The 17,694-nt window shown below is 49.6% G+C and overlaps 1 protein-coding gene across 1 annotated transcript in view; it reads left to right on the plus strand.

Annotated features, from left to right (window-relative positions):
* The window catches only part of PHGDH (phosphoglycerate dehydrogenase), a 31,042-nt gene that overhangs the window by 497 nt on the left and 12,851 nt on the right, over nucleotides 1-17,694 (plus strand). Inside the window, exons 2-5 of the mRNA XM_060007110.1 lie at nucleotides 5,929-6,080; nucleotides 8,807-8,872; nucleotides 11,675-11,729; nucleotides 11,818-11,916. Of these exons, the coding sequence (XP_059863093.1) occupies nucleotides 5,929-6,080; nucleotides 8,807-8,872; nucleotides 11,675-11,729; nucleotides 11,818-11,916 (372 nt within the window). The remainder of the gene's footprint in view (nucleotides 1-5,928; nucleotides 6,081-8,806; nucleotides 8,873-11,674; nucleotides 11,730-11,817; nucleotides 11,917-17,694) is intronic.

Raw genomic sequence — 17,694 nt, forward strand, 5'->3', positions numbered from 1 at the left:
CATTGCAAAGTGCTGGCTGCTTCAGCTGGTCCTGCAGGCTGCCCGGGGGATGCCAGCGCGGCTTCCCAGGGCCGTTGCGCTCAGTGGCCCTGGCAGCCCGGCGCCGCCTCTCCCCACCTCCAGCGGGGGCTCCGGGGGAGAGGCGCCAAAGTGGCTTCCCTGCTTGGAGCTCAGGGACCGGCGATCCTTCCCCAGCCAAGCCCTGGCTCGCCCAGCCAAGTGCTGCTTTCCCTGGGGGGCCCCGGCGGAGTCCCAGCCTGTTCCGTGGCTGCTGGAGAAGCTGCAGGGAAGGCGGCCCGGCTGGAGCGGCAAACGCCATACCCGCCTTTCATCTGATGCAAGACTGCTGAGAGTTTTCACCGCCCCTCTGCCGCCTGGGAGCGCTCGGAGGAAAGAGGGGCGGGCGGGGGGCGCCCGAGATCTCCGCGCCGGCCACGCGGCAGTCGCCTCGGCCGCCGCTGTCCAGGCTTAGTCTCCGCCAGTGGGCTCGGCGGGGTCAGGAATGGCCTGATAGGACGAGATTCCGATCCCAAAGCTCCCAGGAAACGTATATTTCCTAGCAGATCTTTCTCAGGAACGTTATCACCGTTTGTGCAGTTTACTTCAGATCTTTCTCTAACTTGCTTGTAAAAATCCTGCGAGGTTTGGTGGCCTCTTCCTGCCTTATAACATTTATTTCGTGAACTCTTCACTCCAGTTTCTGTACTTCTTACTTCTGTAACTGTGCCCAGCGCCCAGGTGTCTCTACCCGACCCGTCCGGATGTATTCTCCCCTTCCCCCAAACTCCCACACCCCGCAGTATAGCCTCCTACCAACTTCAACCAGTCTCAGCGCGAATTCACCCTCTCCAGAGTCCCTTAAATCAAACCACAGAGGTGGCTACTGTTGCTTTAGCTGTGAGGCAATCGCATGGTCTTCATAACTGCCATTGTATCTCCTGCTGTGTTTCTCCATGGAACCCCTGCCGCTCTTCTCCCACCCCGTGGTACTGTATTCTGCCCCTGGCTTGTACGCAGAGAAGTTTCTGACTGGTCCCTGTCTTTTTTTTTTTTTTTTTGGCTGCGTTGGGTCTTCCTTGCTCCTTGTGGGCTTCCTCTAGTTGCGGCCAGAGGGAGCTGCTCTTCGTTGCGGTGCTCCGGCTTCTTACTGCGTGGCTTCTGTTGTTGTGGATCACGGACTTCAGTAGCTGTGGCACGCGGACTCAGTAGTTGTGGTGCATGGGTTTAGTTGTCCGTGACATGTGGGACCTTCCTGGACCAGGGCTCGAACCCGTGTCCCCTGCATTGGCAGGTGGATTCTTAACCACTGCGCCACCAGGGAAGTCCCTGGTCTCTTTCTTAAAGAAGCTTGTCAGCTAGTTAGGAGCCTGGCCAACACACGGTGAGACAAGTGACCAGATGACACAGTACTTGAGTGCTAAATGAGACCATCCGGCAGCCTAGCCTTTGCCTCTCCATGGCGTTGCAAATGGAGAGAAGCGGGTGATCAGCCTGGACTCGGTGGGGGCCAAGGGCTCAGGACGTGATCCTTGGACTACCCTAGGACTGGATGGGGAAACGGCACCTCACACTTGTCACCTCCTCTTTTGTGCAGATGGTATCATGGCCTTGGCTCTGGGCCGTGGCCAGAAGGAAGTGGAGTGGTCTCTAGATTCTCACCTCCACCAGACCACCGGGTTGGGAAGAGTGGCCTGGACTTGGGGCTTCCCAGCTTTGTTATGGAAATTAAAATTCTGTACCCCGGGGGTAGGGTGGGTTGAGAGGGAGTGGTGAGTGTGGAATTGACTAGAATGGGAGGCCCTGGTCACTAGTGGAGGGTTTCCATGGTGTTGAGAGGTTGGCCGGGTGGGTGCAGGGAATCTGGGGCTGGAACTTGGAGGACGTTTTAAAGGCACTGAAAACTTCTGGCAGGAGAGGAGGGGTGTTTGTTGGCTACATTGTTGGATGGTTTGGGAGTGCCCAGTCTTCATGTCTGTCTTTGTAAAAAGCACTAGGTTCAGACTGCTGGTTAGTCTCCCTGGGCCACTGGAGGGTCCTCATATCCACACTTGCCTCTTGTTATTCTGCATGGAGAGGTGCCTGGGTTAGTGGCCCCTGCCCTCCCCTGTTTAAACCTTTTTAATACTGAAAGAAACTGGGGCCCAGTGCCTGAACCAGGCCTGGCCTCCGTTCCCACTCCTTGGTATTCTGGGCAGGCACAATTTATTCTCTCTCAGTCTGTGGTCAGGAAGTACAATCATCCCCCAGAACCATGCTTTTCAGACTTGAAGCAAGTCACAGCTCATTAGTGGGTGATGAAGTCCATTTAATGGGTCATGATTAGCATTTAAAAAAACAAAATAAGAAATATCAGAGAGCAATGCAGATAGTAAGGCTAAGTATTGTGTCACGATATTTGTTTCAATTATTGTGTGTTTGTGGTGTGTGTGGTATATGAGTATAAAATCATAACTTAAACATGTGTTTCTTACTGTGGGTCTTAGTCAAAAGTTTGGAAAACACTGGCTTGGAATAATAAAGCATCTTGTTTGGAACTCAACTAAACTCTTATTAGACTGTGTACCCCTCTTCTATCAGCAGATGTCACATCTTAAATAAGCCTAATATGCAGGAACATTGAAATCTTAGCATGTATCGGTGGCTTTTAAACTTTGACTATGGCCCACAATAGGAAATTCATTTTACATTATAACTCACTATACACACACATATGTGTACACACATACACTAAAGTTTCATGAAAGAATACCCTTACTAGATGTGTTGCGTTCTGATATTTTCTTCTGTTTCATTAACTAGCAATGCTAGTCAGAATCCTCTAAACGCACGCTGGTAATGCATTTAATTTACTGAAGCACCTTTGTATCTTTATTTCAGAATTTGCAGAAAGGATAAGAAGGGAATAAAGTTCGATGCAAGAGTCCATGTTTTGAAAGGCTCTCTTAAAATGCAAATTTCTAGCCTTTACACTCGGATTTGGTTTGCAAGAGTTAAATAACCATCTACTTAATCAGGATCACACATATTGTGCCAAACCGCGCCCACCTGCATTCTCTATAGCTGGGGAACATGATCTGGAGAGGTTCTCTGACTTCTCCTGTGATGTAAGTCAGAAGCAGGAGCACTGCTAGAATCATCCCCAAGGCCAAGCCTATTCTTGGGAAAGGAAGCATGTGTGAACTTGAGGAACGTGAATGGGTTTCCACTGCTGAGTTTGCATAGTTTGTCCGGAACAGCCATAAATCCAGCAGAACAGTGGCCTGTTGTTTTCCAGCTCTGAAGCAGCTGTGGGACTGGGAGTGGGGAGGAAACCCAAGTGTAAGCAAATGCCTGTTCCAGCCTGCATTCTTTTTTTTTTTTTTCTGTACGCGGGCCTCTCACTGTTGTGGCCTCTCCCATTGCGGAGCACAGGCTCCGGACGCGCAGGCTCAGCGGCCATGGCTCACTGGCCCAGCCGCTCCGCGGCATGTGGGATCCTCCCGGACCGGGGCACGAACCCGTGTCCCCTGCATCGGCAGGTGGACTCTCAACCACTGCGCCACCAGGGAAACCCCCAGCCTGCATTCTTATACAGATAGAGCACGCACAAAGCAGACAACAGTAGACAGCAGAGTGGGTGCAGTGTTGAGATTCCCACTGCGGGAGTGCCAGAGAGGACCTTGGGGTGCTGCAGAAGAAAGTTATAATCACTGCAAACTGCAGGGAAGATGCGGGTGGATTTGCAAAGGACTGCGGTTTGCATAAGTAGAGGAGAGGAGTGGACTGCAGGGAGCCAAGTCTCCGAGGGATGACGTGGGGCCTGAGAAGGGGACCCGGCCTGGAGTGCAGGGCTTTTGAGGGATCAGCGGCAGCTAGGTTGGTTGGCACACAGGCTCTCAGTAAATGCATGCTGGTTGAATGAATTCTGGTTTTTTTTGTTTGTTGTTTTTTTTTTTTTTTGTCACACTGTGTGGCTCAAGGTATCTTAGTTCCCTGACCAGGGATTGAACCCGCGCCCTCAGCAGTGGAAGTGCAGTGTCCCAACCACTGGACCACCAGGGAATTCCCTTGAATGAATGAATTGATGATGTGTTTGAATGAACAGGAACAGGGGTAGTTGAGGGTGTAAAGGGTCTTGAAAGCCTGTGAACTCTGGCCACAGGAATGCCCGGATCGTGTGGGACCAGCGTCTGCTGAATGGGAGTCTGCAAAGGCAGATTCCCACTTGGGATGGGTGAGCTCTGCATGTACATCTGTGCTGGTCTGACTGGAGGCTCTTCAGACTTCTTGGCTTCAGAGAAAGCTGGGACACACCCTTGAGGGAAAAGTAGAGAGAGACTGCAGGATAAATCTCTGTAAGGGAGATCCTTCCACAGAGAGAGGTCGTGCTTGTTAAAGAAAAACGCCATGCTGTTTCTGGGCTTGTCCTCGGGGTCTGCAGGAATGGGGTGGACTCCTGGGGAGTCTGCATCCTCTTCTACAGCGGGTCTGTCCTGTGGGAAGCAGATTCCCAAGGTTTGCGGAAGGGCTGGCAGCTTTGGAGCGAGCATTCTATCCAGAACCACAGACACAAAAGGCTTGGAGTGCCCGTGAAGGGTCCTCCATCCAGCTGTCTGCGGTCTGGCACAGCCCCCAGCCAGTGGGGATGCATGAAGCATTCATGCCTCCAGAGAAGTAATGCTGCAGCCTCTCTTGAACAATCATCCCAGTGTTGAGAAGCCCTCCAGATCTAAACAGGCTGCGACGTAAGCTTCATTCCTCTTCTTCCATCCGTGGAGAGAAAAGAACTCTGTGCTCGCTCTGCATGTAACTTGTCCAAACTGGTTCCAAGGCTCTGGGCTTGCACACAGTAAACACAGTGTGGGTCCTCACCCTGGGAGCCAGATGCCCATGGCCTTTCTCTGTCTCCAGAATCCGTGTGGTGAGGAGGGAAGAGAGAAGGTTCTCGTGGGAGAACCCACGAGCTGGGTGCTCCACTGGGGAAATGCAGCGTGGCTTACAGGTGTCAGATCAGATGTGGGAGGGACCCCAGGGGCCATCTGTTCCAATGCTCTTATGTTACAGAAGGAGACCAGGGTACGGGGTGACATGACTTGGTACAGTGACCCAACTTGTCATTGCCAGCCCTAGGCCTAGAACCCCAGCCTCCTGGTTCCCAGCCTGATGCTTGTGCAGTGACCCTTGCTGCTTGCCCACCAACCTGGGACAGCCAGCTTGGGACAGAGTGTGTATTTGCTCACCTGCTCCATTTCCTGGGGATTCTCATCGGGTGTTTGGCAACAGTATCCTTATTCTGCAGAAGATACCACTGGATTCTGGATGAGCCTAAGGAAGATTGTCCTGGGGTCTGGCTTAGCCCAAGTATAATGGCTGTGATGAATCCACAAAGTCTGATTTTTCACATAGGTATAGTCTTAGCCTTATATTGCCTGGTTTTCCAAGTAGCTATGGACAAGTTTAATTATTTTCTGCCCTTCTCCTTACTTTGGTTTCTGTTTTAGGAAATGTTTTTCTTTTAACAATTTGTCTTTTATTCACTTCATGTATTCATCTATTGAGTGCCTTCTGTGTACCAGGCATAGGGGCTTACAAAGTGGAATCCAATCCCACCTCTTCCCATCAGTAGCTCCGTGTCCAGTGGAGGAAGTGATGTCCATTGAGCGGGGCCAGATATCATGCCAGGCGTTGTACCTTCCTGTCTCATCTCTTCCTCACACACTTAAGGAGGGCGAAGCTCAGAGTCATAGCTTGTCAGGGCTGGAGCTTGGATGTGAACCCAGGCATGAGTGATCGCGGGGGCTTTCAGATGTGTGTGCATAAACGTGCCTTCCTTTCCCTGAATGTATCCAAAGTCAGCCAGCCTGCAGGAACTCCCACTTTGGACAGAAGGGCTTTACGAGGTCTCAAAGACCAACTCTGTGGATCCAGGTGTTTCTTCTTCTGCCTCAGGACTGCGAAGGCCTTATTGTCCGCTCGGCCACCAAGGTGACCTCTGATGTCATCAACGCGACCAAGAAGCTGCAGGTGGTGGGCCGGGCTGGCACGGGCGTGGACAATGTGGATCTGGAGGCTGCAACAAGGAAGGGCATCCTGGTCATGAAGTAAGTCGTGGAAGTGGTGGGGTGGTGGTCCAGGAGGCCGCCCGCTCCAGGCCAAGTCCAGAGAGGGGCGCAGCACTCACCGCTTAGCGGTTCCCGGGGTTTTGACACAGAGGCTCTCTTTGTAATCTCAAAATGCTTCACAGACCTGCCCCCAGATGCTCGCACGCCTGCAGCCTGGTTGGGGAATCAGAAGAATGCTGGTGGATTTGTCTCAGTCCCTGCTTCAGCCCTGCCCTTCCCCCTCGGCTGTTTCATCTGGAGCCGGGTTCTGTCGGCTCTGCTTGACTGTGGTCTCCCTTGTGCAGCTGCATAACCTTTGCTAGCAGACGGACTCTCCCATTCTCTCTTCCTCACTTCCCTGCACCCTTCGGGGGCCGGGAACCCAGTTTCTCTTTACTCCAGGGCCAAGAGGGAAGGGGTCCCCTTTAGAGCTGTTTTTGCAGAAACCCAGGGCAAAGGTCATGGCAGCATGCCAGCGCTAGGCAACACTCATTTCTGGCTTCGGTCTGGCATTTAAGTGGTGTGGCAAGGTTAACCCCTTCCACTCCTCTGTCCTCGAGCCTTTCCTCTTCCCTCGGGAGCCTCAGTGTTCTCGAGACTTTCCCCTCCCTTCCCTCCACTTCCCTCCATAGGGTAGGGGTTAACCAACCCAATCGTCTGCCTGAGGTCAATATCCAACAGACGAAATGTTAACCAATAACCCATCCTCCAATCTTGCGCTGGACCCAGAGGCACCAGCCCCCTGGTCCCCGCACCTCTTCCTGTATCCCATGTAGCCTGGTCATTCGCTGGGCGAGTCAGGAAGCCAGGTGTTCTTATGGAAAGACAGACTCTGAGAATCCTTTTTTTATTTTTAATTTTTATTTATTTCCTTTTGAAAAGTTCTGGATTTTCAAGGGAAAGAAACTGTTTTCTTGGTCTACTTTATTTTTTTATTATTATTATTTTTTATATAGCAGGTTCTTATTAGTCATCAATTTTATACACATCAGTGTATACATGTCTGAGAATCCTTTTATCTTGATTTTTAACTTTTTTAAAATAGGATCTCTTGACCTTTTTTCACCTTATAACCTTCATTTCCAGAGAAGAAAAGACCCAGTAGAGGGAAAGGAGGGTGAACACGTGTGTTAATAAATTATTCCAAGAGCAACAAGAAAAAGCCTTTGAGAAAAGAAAAATAGTTTCATGGGTATTATCTCTATTTTCCTTTCTGTAAGATGGGTAGAGTCAACATTACCCTATGATTCAACTTGTGAGGATGATTTCTCAGTGCAAAACTTGTTGAGAAATAGGAGGAAAAGTCAAACAGGACGAGATAAAAATATTAGCTTTGTTACTGAAAAAAAGACAGGTTGGGCAAATTGATAAAGGTCTGTGGGCAAGGGGCTGACCTCTGTATCTGTCACGGGTACAGCCTCAATAAGACTGATGGCATGAAACTAACACAACAGTGTAAAATCAACTATACTCCAATAAAAAATTTTAAAAACAAGATTGATGGCATGGAACAGCAGGGATTTGTCTTTCTGTAGGCAGGTAGATCCTAAAGTAAGAGGAGAGAGAGAAGGGCTGAGCCACACGTGTCTCTCCCAATCTATTGAGATACTTCTCTGGCCCGGGAGAAGTGAGTTTGGGTAGAGAGATGAGTGTGTTTCTCGAATGGAGGTCCCTCCGCAGGAAAACATAAAGCCAGGGCAAAGGGGTTTTCTTCCAGACCTGGGGTTAGGGCAGGAGTACATCACAGAACCCAGGGCAGTGGCGTGGTGTTAGGGGTTTTCACTAAGGACAGGTAAGTTCAAAATGTTGGCGAGAATGTGGAGAAAAGGGAACCCTCGTACACTGTTGGTGGGAATGCAAATTGGTGCAGCCACTGTGGAGAACAGTTGGAGGTTCCTCAAAAAAACTAAAGAAAGGACTACCACATGACCCAGCAATTTTACTCCTGGGTATATATCCAAAAAAAACAAAAATGCTAATTCTAAAAGATAGGTGCACGCCAACGTTCATAGCGGCATTATGTACAATTGCCAAGATATGGAAGCAACCTGAGTGTCCAGCGACAGATGAATGGATAAAGAAGATGTTATATATATATATATATATATATATATATATATATATATAATAGAATACTACTCAGGCATGAAAAGAATGAAATTTTGCCATTTGGATGGTTTTGGAAGGCATTATGCTAAGTGAAATAAGTCAGACATAGAAAGACAAATACTGTATGTTATCACTTACATATGGAATCTAAAAAATAAAGCAAACTAGTGAATATAACAAAAAAGAAACAGATTCACAGATATAGAGAACAATCTAGTGGCCACCAGTGGGGAGAGGGAAGGGGGAGGGGCAACACAGGGGTAGGGGGTTAAGAGGTACAAACTACTAGGTATAAAATAAGCTGTAAGGATATACTGTACAATGCAGGGAATATGGCCAATATTTTATGATAACTATAAATGGAGTGTAACCTTTAAAAATTATGAATCACTATATTGTACACTTGTAACTTATATAGTATTATACATCAACTATACTTCAATTTTTAAAAAGGTAAAAAAAAAAAAAACCCATAAAACTAAACAAAACAAACAAAAAGAAGAGGAAAGCTTACGGAGTGGGAGAGAGAGCACAGCATGCACTAGTCTTTCCACTGGGACAGGAGTGGGAATCCTGGGTCTGGCTGACCGATGTCCCCCATCTTTTTCCATCTTTAGCACCCCCAGTGGGAACAGCCTCAGCGCTGCGGAGCTCACCTGTGGGATGATCATGTGCCTGGCCAGGTAAGTCCCTGACTTCTGAGCAGAGTCACTGTCTGTGGTCTGTCAATTATTATGACTCCCTAAGCAAACTGACCCCGAGAAACTTAGAAACACTTCAGCTTGGTGACATGCAGGCTGCTAAGAACCTTCAAGGCCGTCAGTCCTCAACTGAACATTCGTTACACTGGTTCTGGCACACCAAGGTCAGGTGGCTTCTCAGGTTGTTTGCAAACACACAGGATGTGCATGAATCTTACTGTGTTGGGTGGTAAAATGACTGTATGAACACTGCTGTTGAACAGGCAGTGGGTCAGTGGGAAGGGCAAGGAGCCAGTGGGAGGGCAGGAAGATGCTCTGGGTCCCTTTGCAGATCCGCGGATCCTTAAACCAAGGAACCCAGGCAGCCAGGACCCCTCACGTCACTACTCAGGCCTGAAACCTTCTGGGGCTGAGAAATGATTCCTTTCCCTTCTCAAGACCTGTTCTCCTCCCTGCTGGGAGGGGATCTGGGGGAGTTCACCTTTGTTCTAACTCTTCCCCAAGATTTCTACCTGAGATCTTAGGTATTTACTGATATTCACTTGTCAGTGAAGAGGAGAGGAGGTTGGAGAAAGGGAAGAACAGGGAGAATTGCACAGCAGGAGGGACCCAGCCCGGAAGGGATCCCTAAGCTGGCTGTCTGGATCTCCTGGAACATCTGCAGAAGTGTTGAGGCCTGATGCCCTGGTGTCACTTGTGCTATTAAATTCAGTGGTGGTTTCTTTTTGGTTTCTTGGGGGCGTGAGGGAGCGATCCCAGTGCAGCTTTCTAATTCTCTCACTTTTTTTCTGGAGGTGGTGTTTCCCTTGCGAGTCAGGAATAATCTTCCTATTCCAAGACCAGCTTTACTTAAAGGAGTAGGCAAAGTGGTATGACTTAGGGGAAGCGCCCTGTCGCCAGCCACTCATCATGACCTCACTCATCATCAAACCCAAGAAAGAAGCACCCTGTGAGAAGGAATCACCAGTCTCTCATAACCCCTGTGTGCTGGTTTAATCAGACCACTTTCCAGGCAGGGCAGCGGTAGAGGGGGTGGGAAGTGTGCACGGTAAAGTTGAGAGCATTGGGCAATGTGGGTGGAGAGCAGGGCTGAATGGGCCTCACGGTGGGGGACTTTGAACAGATTTTGCCTGTTCCTGAGGTGCTGGAGAAGAACAAGGGCACGGAAAGAAAGAGTGGAGAATACAACAAATGTAAATTTCACCCTTGTGCCTGCTTTATTTTCTCTTGTAAGTCGGGCCGGCCTCCGTATAATTCTTGGGAGGTCCCTTGCCCATGTCATGGTCCTCCCCAGACTGGCCTGGTGAGGATCCCGAAATGTTGAAACCTGGGGAGGCACCACGGCCAGCTGGGTGGAGCGCCCAGAGGGAGGGTGTGAGGGTTTCCTGTGCCCCGTGGTGCTGCACGCACATCGCTGAGATGGCATCTTGCAGTCGGGTGGGCAGAGGTCGGGAGGCCAGAGCCGGGGGCTCTGTCTCACTCGGTCAGAGGCATCTCATCTGGCTGGCTTTGCTGAAGGCGGAGCACTTCCTCAAGGCAAGTCATTGTCCTAAATGACATTCCTGAAATGAGGCCCCACGGGCCAGAGCAGTGAGATGGAGCTTCTTCCATGAACTTGTTATGTAAGCTTTGTTGAGTTTACCCATGAGTTCTTGGGACTCTGATCGTAGAACAGATTCCCATCAACTTCACCCTCAGATGGAAGTCTGTGTCCTGGTAACGTGTAGACAGGAAAGAATGCTTTTTATAAGAAGTCAGTGAAGTGGAAATACAGGAAGAGTTATCTTGGAATCTCTTCTCTCTCACACACGCAGACGTGCACACACCTCTGAATTTTGTGGCCGGCAGGAACGCCTGCATTTAAATACTTGGGAGGCTAACTGGTGGGGATGTCTTCCTTGGCTTTGAATCGATTGCGCTACTTCTAGTTGAGTGATGCTGGGCAAGGTATTTAACCCCCAGTGGCCACACTCCACCCCCATGCAGTTGTGAGCATTAAATGACCTGATGTTTAAACACTGTTTCTTGTCTCTTCCTTTCTAGCTTCTGGAGAAGCCTGGAGGGCCATGTCCCACATGACACATCTTGCCCTCTGACCTCTCACATTGCCCTAACTTCCTTTGTCCTCTCCAGAAAACACATAGAGACTCAGACCTCCATGTTGACCAGTAGGAGGAGATAAGCTGTGGAGAGAGTGTGTGTGCGTGTGTGCGTGTGCGTGTGTGTGTGGTGGGACAGGAGGTTGTGTGGTTGTTGGAAGTGTCTGTACTACACCACCCGCCCACCCCAGTCTAGCCTAACTCTCAAGGGAGAATAAGTATTCAGCTGTCCCTTGATACAGTGGAAGATGTTGTAGGTTATGGCTCTGGATGGAATAGGAAAATGGAAATTCTTGAATTTCTGGAACATTTGGTGTTATCAAAGTCTACCAATACCCCATTTCATTATCCCTACAAACCCTGGAAGATTAGCTATTGCTTTTTACATGCCCAGAGTCACTCAGGCTGATACTCCAGCCACTGAGATGGACTCAGAACCTCCTCCCAGACACCTAGCTGGAGACAAATCCCAGGGCTCCAAGTCAGGTCTTGCCCAGGGTTTCCCCCTGCTACCCTCCCTTGACCATCCTCGGTGTTTCTGAACCTAAGCCCCCCAGACCCAGCTTGAGCTTGGTTCCCTGGGGGGATGCCAGGCAGAAATAGTGGCTGTGCAGCCCTCACATTGCGCCTCCTTCCTGGGCTGGCAGGGTCTGGGTGGGCCCGCTGACTTTGTCTGTCCTTGCAGACAGATTCCCCAGGCGACGGCCTCCATGAAGGATGGCAAATGGGAACGGAAGAAGGTGAGCAGCCGGCTTTGCCTCACCCCACCTGGCTGGGTGCCCGAGGTCCACTCTGGGTGCTGACTTCCACTTCTTCACCTGTTTGCAGTTCATGGGAACAGAGCTGAATGGAAAGATCCTAGGAATTCTTGGCCTGGGCAGAATCGGGAGAGAGGTGGCCACCCGGATGCAATCCTTCGGGATGAAGGTAAGAGGTCACCAGACCACTTTGATGTGGGGCTTCCCATAGCAATTTTGGAGGAGGCAGATTTGCTTGAGAGAAGCTAAAGGCTTTGCCCTAGGAGGGCCTGACCCCCACTTTAGAGCTCCTGAGTGAATGGGTGGCAAAGCCAGGGAGGGAGGGAACATTGGCCTGCTGATCTAGACCCTTGAATTCAACATCTGGGAATGCTTGGTGGAGGTCCTTCAGCTCTGGGGTGAGTAATCGCCTTGAGTCCCCATGGAGCTGAGAGGGGTCTTGTATCCTGCCCTTCCTTTCCTCCTCTTCTGCGAGGGCCTCCCTGTTTTGCTGCTTCTGTCTTCTGTGATAATTCAGAAAACAGGAGCAAATTTATAACCTTAAAACAGAGCAATTGTCCATCCGTCTTCTAGCTCCCCTCCATAGTCCAGAAGAGATTGAAAGGTGCTTGCCTATACACTGTGAAATGATCATGGAGCCCACGGTGGCCAGGAGACCTCACACATCTCTCAGAAATCATCCCTGACCCCCGCCGCCCACCAGGGCTCTCTCTTATCCTATGCTGGGAGCTCAGTAGTTCTTCTGGTTGATGGAGGGTTGTCATCAGTAGCAGTGCCACCCCCAGCCCCTGGGGCCAATCCAGGAGACCTTGCCGAGGCGGGAGGCCATCCAGCCAGAGAGGAAGCCCACGGGACTGCCCAGGTGGGCCAGAGAGGTGTAGCAGCTGGGTCGGCTGGTGGCCGTCTCCATGTTTCCTGTGACTGTTGAGGGAGGGATTGTGGGTTCAAACTGCAGCCAGGAAAGCTTTAGTTAAACATTAAGGAAAATGGTTTTGAAAATCAGATCATTTCAGTTCTAGAACAATTTACATAGAGCTGCTATGGAATTGTCCCTTTTTCCCTTGCTCTTTCTTTTCTCTATGTCCCTCCCACCTTCATTGCGTTAGAAGAGACTTTATAGATTAACCCTTAATTTTATGTCGACCTTTGGAGTTTGTAAGTTTTTGCTAAGGGCTCGCAGTAAATGGACGATGGACAAGAACCAGGTGGGCAACCCATTGTACCACAATCCACATCTTCTCTCCCCTGCCTCTACTTCCCACCCTATTAATTGAAGTCAGCCAGACATCGTTTCTAAGCCTCCGCACTGGGAAGGGCGGGGACCTTTTTCTGGCTCCCTGTGAGAGGTGGTTGTGGCCCAGCAGGATCCATTGATCGTGGAAACAAACCAAAGCCACGTCCTTTGTGCAGGGGTGGTGAGGTGCCGTAGCCACAGGGAGCACTTTCTCCTTTTTCCTCATCGGTGAGGGATCAAGGTAAAGGTTCAGCTCATGAAAAATTCTGATCATCTAAAAGCAGGGGTCAGGGTGAAGTAAAACTCGGGGCACAGGTAACCAAACAGGTGAGCGTTTCATCGATGACACAGTGACTTTGGGATGGTTGCCAGGCCCAGCAGCCGTTCTGTCACGTGCACTCAGCACACCAGGCTCTTCTAGCTCAGGAACACTCATTGTCAAGGACTTGAGACTTTGGCAGTGACTTAGGTCAGACAAGAAGTCCCACCTCATGTCTTGAATAATTGAAGTGATGGATAAGATAAGCTTGTCTGTTCCTTTGGCACCACTCAGCTACTTAACCGCTGCCAGGGCTGCTTCCTAGAGGCACAGAGGGATGTGGGACCTTGAGCATCAACAGCGGAAGTGACTGACAGGGCCCAGCTCAGAGATGCCTAGAGCCTGCTTATGAGTGTTGATCTGTGTCTCTGGCATAACCCTCACCACATGCCCACACGTTTTATTCCCAGCATGGTTTTGAGGATGTGGGTGCCTTTTTGTGTGTGTTGCAGCATGTAGCTGCTTCGTTGGGGGGTTTCTTCTGTCCAGATGTCTCTGGAGGGTTGCTCTAGACCGTCGTGCTTCTGGGACATGCTCTTTGAAAACCCAGAACACACCTTGGGATATCCCCCCAACCCCAGCCCCTCAAGAGCAGCCTGGCTCTGGTCCTTTCCCACTGGCCCAAGTGGTGTCTCTTTGTGCTCAGCTGCTCACTTTGACCCAGCTCCTTACCATGTTTCCAGGTCCCAACACATTCTTAATCTCGTCTCAGGGCAGCAGATCACTGACCTGCATCACCTGAACCTCGGTTCATGTTCAAGCAGTTGTGGAGAGCAAGATTTTCTAAAGGGCAAGGAAGGAAGATTCTTGAGCAAATTGTAAAAGAGATGACTTCGCATCCAAACAGGACGCCGTCTGATTAGCGTTTACGAAACACAAGTTGTTTCAAACTAGTCTTGGTCTCTCTTTGGAAATCAGTATTAAACTGGTAATATCATGGGACTCCCTAGATGTCATATATCTTGACTATTTAAAATTATATTGTATTCATGTACTAAGTCAGTGCATTCTCATAAAAACTGCAATATAGATAGAGGTCTCCTAAATGACCACACCAGTCAGAGTTTCCTCACAGGTAACGTCGGTTTGATCTGTGTCATCTCAGATTTTTTCCATGCATTTATATGGAATGCATACAGTTCTATGCCTATAGAGGAATTCTATTTCTAGAGAGAATGGAATATTGTGCATGTCGTTAAGATAAAAACGTATGTCTTGGAATAAATAGATTTACCGTATTTTAAAACTGTTGCATGGAATTCCTTTGTAGGAATAAATTGATTTTGTTTGGCTATTCCCTCCATGATGGACATTTAGATTGTTTGCAGATGTGGACTTTAGCAAGCGTTGGTGAGGTCTTTCATGATACCCTCGGGGTGAAGATGGAGACCGTGAGCGTGGTGCTAAGGGTTTAGTAACTGGTTGAAAGAGGGATCCGACTCAGTCTGTAGGGAGATTGTACAGGATGGTGCAGGGCTCTGCCTTGTCCACCATTCTCATCAACAGCCTGGATGATGTGTCATTTGTGGATGACAGGAAGCAAGGAGAAAAGTAGTTAATGCTTAAAAGTGCAGAAGCAGGTCCTAAAAGACATTCGAAGTCTAGAATAGTTGGGCACTCTAATAGGAACTTTGTTTGGGATACATCAGTGCCCTACGTATGGGCCTCCAGAGCAACTAGACTTGGGTGTAGAGGTGAGTATAAAAGGCTTTTTCTAGGGGAGGAGGCCTTTGTTTGACAACAGGGCAGTGTGGTTAACAGCGAGTGATATGATTGATAGAAAAGTTTATGTGACTTCCGGCAGCATTAAAAGAAGTATGACATTCAGAGCAAGGGAGGTGACATTCTTCATGCTGTGCACTGATCAGCTCCTGTGTGAGTATTTGAGCAGTCAAAGACCCCAAGTTCTGGGAGACTGTGAAAGCTTTGGAGACAGAGGGTGGTGGTGAGGGAGCTCATGTCTGTGTTTCCTAAGAAAGGGCTGAAGGCACTGGGGTCACTGAACCCATCAAGACTTGGGAGTCACAGTGGAGGCCTTCAAATAGCTAAACAGAAATCTTATAGAAGAGTCACACTCTCTAAGAAGCAGATCCAGGGAGGACCACTAGGTGTAAGCTGGAGGGGCAGAGCTACAGAGCTGGTCCCCAGTAGAATGAATGGTCTCAGGAGAGAGTGAGTCCCGCATCTCTGCAGATAGACCTGCAAGACCGGATAACCACTTGGCCAGCATGTGAAGAGGGCGTGTGAACATAGACGCAGACGCCCTGTGAGCCCTGATGTCTGTGAACATCCATCATCCCAATGGGCTACCACTTTCTTTATTCTTTTTTTTTTTTTTTTTTTTGCGGGACGCGGGCCTCTCACTGTTGTGGCCACTCCCATTGCGGAGCACAGGCTCCGGACGTGCAGGCTCAGCGGCCATGGCTCACTGGCCCAGCCGCTCCGCGGCATGCGGGATCTTCCTGGACTGGGGCACGAACCTGTGTCCCCTGCATCGGCAGGCGGACGCTCAACCACTGCGCCACTAGGGAAGCCCCCACTTTCTTTAAACTGTGAAATGGTCCTGGCAGTGAGTTTACTGTGTGGTCCTAGGCAACGGTGTCCAATTATTAAGGACGGGGTTTGCTACAGTAACTTGGGAGAACAACCTAATTAAAGACATAGAGTGGACCAGTAGTCGTAGGGGACACTGAGTAGTTCTGGCTGGGCTGGCTCGGGCGAAACAGCAAAGCTTGTAGAGGTTATCTTTATCATCCTCCGAGCTCCTGGCACCTGGGGTCTTATCGTGTTCCTGATCTGTCACCAGGCTGTTTATCACTAATTAGGCTGCTAATGGACAACTATTATCTGACCCTCTCTAAGGTATCAGGATTTAAACTATCCGAAACGACTCTTCGGAGAGTTTCATTTTGTTACAAGGAAAATGTTTTGGTGAAAAGTGCGTGCAAAAAAAAAAAGTGTAACAGATGAAATCATGGTTTTCCCCGTTTTTCCAACATGCCCGGGGAAAATGTCCTCCCTAAGCAAACCGGACTGTGAAACCGTTCATGGCTTTCTCTTGTGTGACTGAACAGGCATCAAAACAGGTGGACAGTTTTCATTTTCACCAATACTGAAAAGTGTAGCTGACGCAGGACCTCTGTCTACCATTCTTGCTCCAAGTGACAACAGTACCTGCTCTTCTAGGGTCATGGAACTCCTCCAGACTGGGGAAGTCTCAGCTCCTACATTCTAAGCCCCAGGATTACTGAGCCTCCTTGGCCTCGTTTTGAGTTTATACTTCAACATAATGCTTTCAGATATATGGTGGTTGGGTGAAAACGATTTCCCTGGTAAAACTGTTACTTATATAAATGTGCAGAATAAAAGCTATTAAATAGTTTTTTTTTTAAAAAAGGGCTCCCTTCACATCACAGGAGCTGTAAGGAGAGACCTTCTTGGGCTCAGATACTGGGGGTGGACCACCCCTTTCCCTTCCTTTCTTTGGGACTGTCTGGTCACTTAAGGAAGGGGGAGCTTAGCCAGGTGGGGATCGGTGGGCGAAGAGCCCACTTATGCCAGCACAGGCCTAGGAGGAGCCCTGGTTTCCACCTTAGAGCAGCTGCTGTCCTTGCTTTGAGCCACAGGTGCAGATGTGGGTTTCAGGATAATTCTGGCAGCCTGCAGCCCGCTGGTGTTCTGAATCATTTGGGTCTTACACTCTGTGATGTTCTTTCTGCTTGAAGCTTTTTCTCAATCGTGTTGCTGGATAACAGGTTATAACTCTGGAGGCTCAAGGCACTCAAGCTGGCCTGTCCCCTAGAATGGGTCCACAGGCCCCAGCCGACCAGGGGCTGAGCCTTGCGCTTTCTTTTCAGGGTTTTCTGTGAGGAGCAGACCAGCATCTCTTAACAGTTTCTTTGCGCCCAGGGTTGTGATGAGTCTGACGTTAGCCCAGAGGGCTGGACGTTGAACCCGAGGCACCAGTTGTCCCCGATTCTTTCAGGTCCTGCTAATATTGACTGAGCTCTGCTGTGTTAGATACTGTGTTTGCAATGACCCTCTGGGGTCAATATTATTAACCCAGTTTTACAGATAAGGAAACTGAGGCCCAGGGAGCTTATGTGATACGCTCAAGATAATAGGACGAGTAAGGGGTGGAGTCCAGCTCAGACTCTGGGCCTCCTGAGTTCCAGTCTGGTGCTTTTTGCCCCACTCCACCGCCGCCGTCTTTATTCCTGATCCCTGCTCGTTAATCAGTCCCTGCCCCGTGTCCCTGTGCTCAGCCATTTGCGGGACAGGCGGCTGCCATCTCAGTCTGGTACCTGGAATTCCTACTGCCCTAGAGCAGTGATGTTCAAATATTTTCCGATATAGAATAAGGACTTGAGGCATGGGCGCAGAAAGAGAGCAGG

This window comes from Delphinus delphis, chromosome 1 (genome assembly GCF_949987515.2).
Source record: "Delphinus delphis chromosome 1, mDelDel1.2, whole genome shotgun sequence".
Lineage (NCBI taxonomy): Eukaryota > Metazoa > Chordata > Mammalia > Artiodactyla > Delphinidae > Delphinus > Delphinus delphis.